The sequence below is a fragment of the Penaeus monodon genome, chromosome 4, assembly GCF_015228065.2.
Source record: "Penaeus monodon isolate SGIC_2016 chromosome 4, NSTDA_Pmon_1, whole genome shotgun sequence".
Classification (NCBI taxonomy): domain Eukaryota; kingdom Metazoa; phylum Arthropoda; class Malacostraca; order Decapoda; family Penaeidae; genus Penaeus; species Penaeus monodon.
This window is the reverse complement of record NC_051389.1, coordinates 36,721,417-36,731,416: the sequence shown is the minus strand read 5'-3', so window position 1 is coordinate 36,731,416 and position 10,000 is coordinate 36,721,417. Positions and strand designations below refer to the sequence as shown.

The 10,000-nt window shown below is 38.6% G+C and overlaps 1 protein-coding gene across 1 annotated transcript in view; it reads left to right on the top strand.

The window, feature by feature from the left end:
• LOC119572187 (pantothenate kinase 3-like) overlaps window positions 1–10,000 on the top strand; it is a 26,504-nt gene that overhangs the window by 10,158 nt on the left and 6,346 nt on the right. The window contains exons 2-3 of the mRNA XM_037919156.1: window positions 3,927–4,098; window positions 4,262–4,440. Coding sequence (XP_037775084.1) covers window positions 3,930–4,098; window positions 4,262–4,440 — 348 coding nt within the window. The 5' untranslated portion in view covers window positions 3,927–3,929. The remainder of the gene's footprint in view (window positions 1–3,926; window positions 4,099–4,261; window positions 4,441–10,000) is intronic.

The following is a 10,000-nucleotide window of genomic DNA, read 5'->3' as shown; positions in this document are numbered from 1 at the left end:
CAAACAGCCTCCTGGTATGCTCCTGTGTCTGCCAAAAGCAGTCCAGCCTAGATGATGTGTCTCTTAATTTCGTCTTCACTAGATGTGTTTATCTGTGCGAGTTGCCCTAGGTATATATACTTGTCCATTACCTCTAGCACTTGCCTTGTACATGTATCTGTTCAAAGTGAACTCTACTGTTGAACATGATCTTATTCTTTTTCTTGTTCATCTTAAGTCTGACTGTCAGACATTCTCTATTCAGATTGTTTATTAATTGCTGCATTTCATTTGCAGATTCACTGAAGAGAATAGTATCATCTACAAATCTTAGATTGTTTAGGTATTCGTCTCCTATTTTGATACCTTTTCTTTTCTATTCTAGCTTCTTAAATATTTTTTCAAGGCAAGCAGTAAACAGTTTTGATGAGATGATATCCCCCTGTTAAACACTTTTTTAATTGGAATTTTATCAGTTTCCGTGTGGAGCTTGATGGTTGCTGTCCCATTTTCGTATATATATCTTCCAGTATTTTACAATATACCTCCTCTACTCCCAGTCTTCCAGTAGCTTCTAGTACTACAGGTAATTGTAGTGTCAAATGCCTTTTTGTAGGCGAATACCATACACAAGGGTTTCCTATATTTGTTTATTTTTTTCTCTTATTTGTGTGAGCATGTGGGTATGGTCTGTTGTTGAGAATCCACTGTGGAAGCCTGTTCTTTAGGCTGGTTAGAATCCAGACTGTCAGAAATGTGTGTTATGATGACTTTTGTGAACATTTTGTAAGTAACTGAAAGGAGGCTAATGGGTCAGTAGTTTTTTAGATCCTTTCCACCCCCTTTTTTGTGTATCAAAATAATTGCATTTTTCAAGGCTTTTGGAGTTTTTCTTTTGAGAAGGCATTGTTAAAAATTGAGTAGTTTCACTTTTGCAATTTCTTCTGCATGTATTATAAGGTCTATACTATTTCCGTCTTCACCTTGTGTTTACCCTCTCTTTATGCCTTTATGCTCCTTTTATTTCTTCTGTTGTGATGTTAGGGGTGTCTGTCCATGGCTGTTCATTTGAGTTGTCTAGATCCTTGTAAAAGTCTTCCACTGCTCTTATAATTTCATTCTTATATGTCACTTCTCCATCCAGTTTCTTTATTGCATACATTTAATTTCTCCTTATTCCTAGGCTTCTTTTAGCTGTTTTGGCGCTGGTACTTGAGATCATTGTATCATTTATTGTTTGAGTATTGAATTTCCTTACATCTTCTCTCTACTTTTTATTTATAGTCTTTGTCAGTTCGGCTAATTCTATTTTGTCCCCGTTTGACGATACTTTCACAACCCTACGTTTTTGCATAAGCTGTTTATTTTTTTCCGAGAACTTGCTGGAGCTTTGCTTGGCGTTCTTACTGCCTAGTGCAGCTTCCTTTATTATCTCATCAACTGTTTGTTGATTTGGTCAATGTTGAGATCTTCATCACTGAGAAATGAATATCTGTTTTGGATGTTAAGGTTAAGGTCTCTCTGGTCTTCAAGTTAGCTAAATTTAGTTGCGGTTTTTGTATGAGTGTGTTCCTCTCCCTTCTGAGGTGTAATTTAATTTGGCCTCTGACCATTCTATGGTTGCTGCCAACATTTACTTTATTAATAACTTCCACATTTTTTACTATATCATACCTATTTGAAATTATGAAGTAAATTTCATTTTTGATGTCAGATAGCGACTTCTATGTCCACTTCCGCTCTAGTCTTTTTTCAAAGATTGTATTCATGATATTGAGTGATCGAGTCTTTGCAAAATAGATTAGATTTGACCCTTCTCATTCCTAGTGCCTATTCCATGATTCCCCTCTACAGTTTCTCCTTTTTATCTGTTCCTACATTAAAATCTCCCAATGATTATTGTGAAATGGGTTTTTACTCTCTCATTGGCTAAATGAATATTATAGAAGCTCTCTATTTCATCACTGGCTGCAGGTTGGAGCAAATACTTGAACAATCTTTAAGTTGTGCCTATTGTTTTGTTTTATTGCTAATGAAGCCATTCTTTCACTTATACTATAGAATTCCACAATATATTTTTCTAAATGTTTGTGAACTAAGAAACCTACCCCTAATTCCTGCTTGCTACCCTGGGGTTTACCTCTCCAATAGAGCATATGTCCATCATTAGTATCTTCTGTTTTTTGCCTAGTCTTCTAGCTTCAGAGAGTCCTACAACATCCCATTTAATGAAAGAGACTTCCTAAAGTAATTCTAGTAAGTCGGATTCAGTTCTCATTGTCCTTATATTAAATGTGCAAAGGTTCATCAGTGTAGGGTGACCTGTTTTTAACCAGAGATTTTTAGCGTCCTCTGCCCCGGAGTGATCCTGATCGCTGCCATAACCAGGGGCTCCTTCGCCTCTGGGATACGAGGGCTGTTGCTCTGTTTGTGCAGTCATGGCCTTTGATTGAGGTATTCAGCTGAGTTACCCCTCACCTACTGCCTTAGGTGTATCTTGGTGGGAGGGTGAATAGTTTAACCAGGATGATAGCCCCTCCAGCAGGGTCGGCCCTGTTTAGTGTGGACTTACGTGCAGCAACACACAGGCCTGCTCACTACACAGGCTATACTCAAGTGAACATGGGCTTGAGTATCCGAAGTGCATATGTGTGATTATATTTAATACACTGATTTCATTTATGCATATGTACACCTAGTGCAGACATGGTTGTAAGTATTATGCATATGTTCATTTTTGTGCACATTCACATGCAAGCATACACCTTTACCTATGCTCCTATGCATATGATATGCATACATACTGCTACATTATACACAACTACACACATTCACATGCATACACATATAGACAATTGTATACATCATATGTGCATACATTTGTATACGCATCCACATATATGTAAACACATGTATACATATAACTATAGATATACATTATATAGCCATACATATACGTATGCACCAGTGTATGTGCACATTAGTTTATGAGTGCACGCTAGTGTTCACCCACATATATTTATGTATACGCCTGTACATGCACAAATATATATATTCACATATACATATATACATACACATACATATATACATACATACACATACACATACATGCTCATATACATATACACATATTATATGCATATACACTCACACCTATACAAATACATACACACTTATGAATATATACACACATGTACAAATATACAAATCTACATATATATACACATGTACATCCTGTACTCTTACACATAACTATATGCATATATTTAACTGCACTTACACAAACATAACTGTGTACACATGCCTGCATATGTTTATATGTTTAGACTTGTATGTGTATTGCTTCTCTTGCACACACACACACACACATGGAAACATATACACACAAACATGCATACACCTGTGCACTTCCTTGCATACACGCTCATACTTGTGCACAAATGTTTGAACAGTGTCTGCCTGAGTGCACATACACACTCCATTATAATGAGCCCATTCATTATAATGTGCATAAAATGTAGGCTTGCAGCAGAGGGGTTGAGGGAAGGAGGCAGGTGGTGTGGGAGAGGAGGATTTAAGATGGTGATGGAATGGGTAAGGATGGGGCTTGGGGTTAGAGGAAGTTAGAAAAGTGATTTGGTATCTGGTAGTTTTTTGTAGAGGTGTCACAATCCTTAGTGGTTGCTAAGCCTACCGACATGCCCCCTTGGCCTACCTTGGCCATAGGTTGTGGGGTCAGCATCTGGCACTCTTACATTGTTCGGGTTATCAAATAATGAATTTATTTAACAAATTTTTTACAATAGATTTTGTTTTCTTGTATTACAGACATTCAGTGGCATACTAGGATGTCATAGGCAGATGCATCATTGATGACTTGGGAGTTTTACTTTAAGGTGACAGAGGTATCATTTTATAAGATTAATACAAGGTTTTCTTTCCAGATAATGCCAGTGGAGGAGAGGTCTCACAGTGATGAGAGTGAAGCAGAATATTCATCAAGTAGTAGTCAGCAGTCAGTGAATGGTCACTCAGGAGGTGTTATACCCAAGAGCAAGAGCTTTAGTGAAGTTGGAACTAGCAATGGACATCAGGCACCGCATGACTCCCCTCCACGTTAGTTGGTTCAAGTTAGTTCATATACTGGGGGAAAGAATAAGAGTGAAGAAAGACATTAACATTTTATAATAAACAGTGAGAAGCTAACATGAAATATTGCAATGAAGAGTGATTGATAGACTAACATATTACAATTGTTTATATATATGTTTATTTTCAGCAATGCCATGGTTTGGGATGGATATTGGTGGCACACTGACCAAACTTGTGTACTTTGAACCAACGGATTTAAGTGAGGCAGAGGAAGAGAGTGAAGTTGAGACCATTAAAAATATCAGAAAATATCTGAAAAGTAACTCGGCCTATGGAGAATCTGGACACAGGGATGCACACCTTCAGGTATTGCTTTTGAAAAGTGAAGTTAACTGCATGCCTCTGGGAAAAATGCTGTGCTCATTTTTGTTTTGTTTTGTTTTGTTTGTGAAATGTCTCTGCACATAGATGGCTCTGCTAGTGCTTAGCTACAAAGCAGTCAGTTAGTAGACCTTGTGACTTTACCTAATTTCACCTTTTCTTGAATTGGCGGGAAAAACATATTGTTTACTAATGTTATGAATACCGATGGTGTTGTTTTTATTATAGACATTATAATTACTATAATGTTATAAACATTAGTAACAGCAAAATAAGATAACATAAAATATTTTTTGTGAATCAAAGAAAGCGGTAAACAGGCAAGACAGGCAGTACCTGTAATTGGCTCTCATTGGTGACTTAGTACAAGTGTAGCCATCTATGTGTAAAAACAATTAATAAAGTAAACTCATAGTGGGCATGGCAAATACGTACATGCCATGCCCGTTGGCACTGGATTCATGTTAACATTTGCCAACGGGTGGCATGTATGCACATACCATGGCATGGCTGGACTATCTGCCGGGGGCATGTACTTACATGCCATGGTGTATGTATGGACATGCCATGAGTTTTTTTTTTTGTTACAATCATGGAAAAATATTAATTTTCTGCCACTGAAAGTGTGATTAAGTCAATTTTAACACTCTCATTTTTACTATACAAAAAAAAAAAAAAAAAAAAAAAAAAACTACGATTTCAACTCCATGATGCCACACACTACTTATTTTATTCAGACTATAGAGCCAATAATGATCAACTATGGAGTCTATATAACAACCAAAATATCCTTCAGTCTTGATTTATCAGGAAATATGGCAAGTAGAGACTAGAAAATAATGATAACTGAAAATACAACATATGCTTGTTGTATTACGAAGAAACGGCAAGGGATGCTGGTATTTGGCATGAGCGGTTGCGCATGCTAGGGCTACGATATAAGCCCCTGGCAGCGGGGCCCAGGCCACTATGAATACTACCCGTCGAGAAAAGGTTAAGAAGTTAAATCTGTAATGAAATTTACCCAGGCCAGAATTTTAACCATGGCAAACTAGCAAATGCCCATGCCACATACAGTCTAGCCTGCTCTAAACTGATAGTTGTTCACTTGTGGTCATTGAGGAAACATTACCTCTCAGAAGTAGGGTTAAGGGGAGCAGCATAAGCCTAAGCCTTACAATTTAGGGGCTGTAGCTCCTGAACTGCCATGCCCAAAAAACAAGTAAATGAACAACTGTTTATGTTGCATATCCCTTTTCGAACTGCCATTTGAGCCTTGGCTCATTATGGCAAGATTAAATGCCAGCTGTTAATATTGGATTAAGAAAGTGTTTAAAAAAAATCTTATGGAATAGTGTTGTCATTGACTATAATACCACCAAGTTTCCCCCCCCCCTCCAAAAAAAAAAAAAAAAAAAAAAAGAATATATATATATATTGCAAGTATTTTCTAACCCTCTCCCCCTTCCTCTCTTTACTTAGGTATACACAAATACTTTTACAATATCATTTTGCAGAAAACAATTTGCAAAAACTGCCTCAACTTTTATACTGCTGTTGGTTTCTGGCATTTCATCTAAGGTATAAAAATGGTGTGCAGGATAATGAAGCAAGAGATGAGCTTCACATTTGACATTAGACATATGAGATAACAATTGAATGTTACAGCATATCAGCATAGGCAAAATGTCTTTATATGGTCTGTTTTCAGTAAAAATAAAAAAAATTCTGGTAAAATGTTGTGTTCACTGTATTGTGGTTTTGTGAAATGTCTCTGCACATAGATGGCCCTACAAGCCACTAAGGAGTCAATTAGTATACCTGATTTCACCTTTCCTTGAGTTTATATTACTAACAGCAATATTAGGTAGCAGAAAATACTTTCAAAAATCAAGGAAACAGGTGAGACAGTTTGTACTTGTAATTGGCTCATTGGTAACTTTGTACCTGTTGACCCATCTGTATAAAAGCAGTTAATAGAGTAAGCTCAGATTGGGCATGGCAACACTTTGGGTAAAAAAAAAAAGAAAATCAAACATATGTTCCAAATCTTCCTAAACCAACTACAAACTATCCCCGACCAATGTTTTACTTTGTTGTGTACAGTGTAAATGTCAAGGGCTGTTTAAAGGAACAAGGGCATTTTATAAAGGTGATTTTACCCCCTCTTTTTTCTTTCTTTTTTCTTCTTCTTCTTCTTCTTCTTCTTCTTCTTCTTCTTCTTCTTCTGCTTCTTCTACTTCTATCAAATGAGTTGCTTGTTTCTAATGTAAAAGATGTTTTTGTACATATGATAGCAATGAATTGTCGAGCCACTGACATTGTGAGTTTAGCGTCTTGTGACTCTTTGCAATGTAGGGTTGCCATCTTGTTGACATCTTAGTCAGTGCTTATATATTTTGGCCTCAAATTCTTACTCTAAACAAGAGTAAGAATAACTTTAATATATTTTGCAAAAGCAGGATGGGGGAGAGGGAGAGAGAGACAGAGATTAATAAAATTGATAACATTTATTTACAGAACAGTGTACATGCCCTGCAAAAAGCCAGGGTAAGATACCAAAGTGTCTATCCAACTGGCTGTGCTTATATTCGTGTAGAGGGCTATTAGTCAAACATTAGTGTTATATACATACCTGAAGGGCTGTGCTATTATCACTGTATAAAAATATAATTTTGGCAGGTAAAAAAACTTTTATATCACTAATCATGTCATAGACAAGACCAGTGTCTATAATAAAGTTAATATAATCAACAAGTGCTAATCTGATTTGATAACGAGCACTAGTTCTGACTTTCTGAAGGCAACACACATCAACATTTGTGGTACTAGGGTTGGTGCTGCAGCTGGTGCTGAAGCTGTTGCTGATACTTGAATTGACGGAGCTGTAACCCCTGTTGGTGCTGGTACTGTGGCCGGTGCCATGGCTTCCTCTGCAGGGGTCACCACTGTTGACCTCGGCAGGTGTGGGAATTCCCCCACACCATCAACGCGCGGAGGGCTGCCTGTTTTTTTTATCATTTGTTTTTCTGTCCTTTGGGTAGTAAGGGCACAATGGGGAATTGGCATTGTGCTCTTGTCGGCAGTTCACGCATTTCTGAAGAATAATTTTTCCTTCCTGTGGAAGAACGCAGTACTGGCATCGCGGCCCATCTCGTGGACTGGCACGTGTTCCATGGCCCCACTTTGAGCAGCTAGAGCAAAACGAGGTCAGGGATTTGAAGATGGCACACCTGAAGGGTGCCATGCCCTCAACCATTTTGATACATTCGGGAATTACCTCCCTCTCATATGTTATGATAATTCTCTGGGTCATCATTCCATTGATCTTCATGCGTCTCGCATGGATGATATGTTCATTGTATAGAGTCATTTCTCTTGTTTCGATTTCCCTTGGGACATCGAACACAATAACATTAGTGCATTTCCCTTTACAAAAGACCTTGGCTTTTTCAAGCACTTCACCACCTGCAGCAATAGTTGTTATCTGGGCAAGAATTTGTTCATTCTTGCATCTGATATGTACAATATTTCTTCCAGTTTTCAATTCAGTTGACCCATGTGCCTTATTGTACCAGTCCATTTGTAGGACCTGAGAGACCCAGTAATACTTTTCCCGTTTGTGCGAAGCTTTGTATCATTCTTGAAGTGCGCACTTAAGTGTCCGGGAGGAGTAACTTCTACAGAGGCTGATAGCTGCCTCTTTGCTTTCCTCTTCATCCTCACCGCGACTCCACCAATATCCTCCTCACTGAGGACATCGTATCTCCCCTCAGTTTCCATGTTTTGGTTTGTCGTCAACGTCCCATCAGTGGTCGCGGTCATTCCCCGAATGCGTTAGGGCTGACCTGAGTGCCAGTCCGTTGAAAATAAACAGTTACACATACGGGTGGCCTACAATGCCTCGCAGCACACATGGGAGTATGCGCAGGAGCTTTCGCTTTTAATTTTAATGTCTTTTCTTTGTATCACTTTAGAAGTTATTATTATGTGAACATTATCACACATGATCAATACACAACTGACAGGTCTGTGAGTTCCTGATTGTCAAGTTATCACAGACCCTCTAGGGGCAGGTCACAAGGTCACAAGAGGACACTGTACACATTCTTTCACAATGGTGTCATGATGTTAACTGGGAGAGAGAGAGAGGGAGGGGGAGATGTAGAGGGAGAAAGGGAGATGAAGAGTGAAGAGTGAAGAGTGAAGAGTGAGAGTGAGAGTGAGAGTGAGAGTGAGAGTGAGAGTGAGAGTGAGAGAGGAGAGAGAGAGAGAGAGAGAGAGAGAGAGAGAAGAGAGAGAAGAGAAAGAGAAAGAGAAAGTGAGAGTGAGAGTGAGAGTGAGAGTGAGAGTGAGAGAGAGAGAGAGGGAGGGAGAGAAAGATAGAGAGTGAATGAGTGAATGAGTGAGTGATTGTGTGTGTGATTGTGTGTGTGTATGTGTGTATGTGTGTGTGTGTGTGTGTGTGTGTGTGTGTGTGTGTGTGTGTGTGTGTGTGTGTGTGTGTGTGTGTGTGTGTGTGTGTGTGTGTGTGTTTTGGTGCCCTGTGTTTTTATGATAACAGTGGGTAACAAAGGAATGAATGAAAGCCTAAGTGAAGTGTCAAAAAATTAGGTATTTGATGACATGAATAAGCAATGAAATTACATAGCAACATTTGGTGACACATGGGCTCTTTTTTGCTACTCATTGCATAGGGCTCTAAAGATATTATTAGGTTATTCATAGCCAAAAGACAAGAAAAAAAATTGTTTATTATTAAGGTTGGTATTTGAGATGAAATGTAGTGAAGCGCTATGAAGTGACTTCATGACATCATCATCTTATTCACAGAAAATGTTGGGAATTAAGTGTCCATTCATCTACATCTTTTCAAGTCTTCACTGCCAATTGTTATGATTTTTAGCTGAGTCTCCAACCCCCTTAAGGTCCCTTTATACCCTCATTTCATGAAAAAATATTTGCATGCTGTAGCCAAAAGTGTAGAGGGTAGCCTGTGCTTCTGATTTCTTCACTTAAGCAGTTAACTGTGCACAAAGCCCCACATGTGACTCAGTGTGGCACAGGGAAATCCTATCTTTAATGGGATCAGTGTAATCTTACAGTTTTGATTTTCTACTTGGCTTGCACATTTGGAGATGAATCTCCTGTAAAAATTAAACATGTTCAGGAACTTACCTCATTGTTTTTCCATCATTGGTCCAGGGAACTCACTTATGACGGTAACCTCTTGTGCAGGGTTGATGCCATGGGGAATGGTGGTATAACAGAGGAAAGAGAGAAAAGTGACGCTGAACATTTAACAGAGTTGATGATGACTCCAGCGTCTTGTAGTCTCCTGAAGAGGGCATGGAAGTGGCAGGCTAGGTCTTCTTTTGAAGCATTGGTGACAAGAATATTGTCTGTATACAACAATGCCCTCAAGGCTGCAGATCATGTCAATGAAATGCTGAAATGTCTGAGCAGTGTTCCAGAGATCAAAAGGCATCCTCAAGAATTCAAATATGCCAAAAGGTGTGATCACAGCTGTCTTGGGGATGTTTTC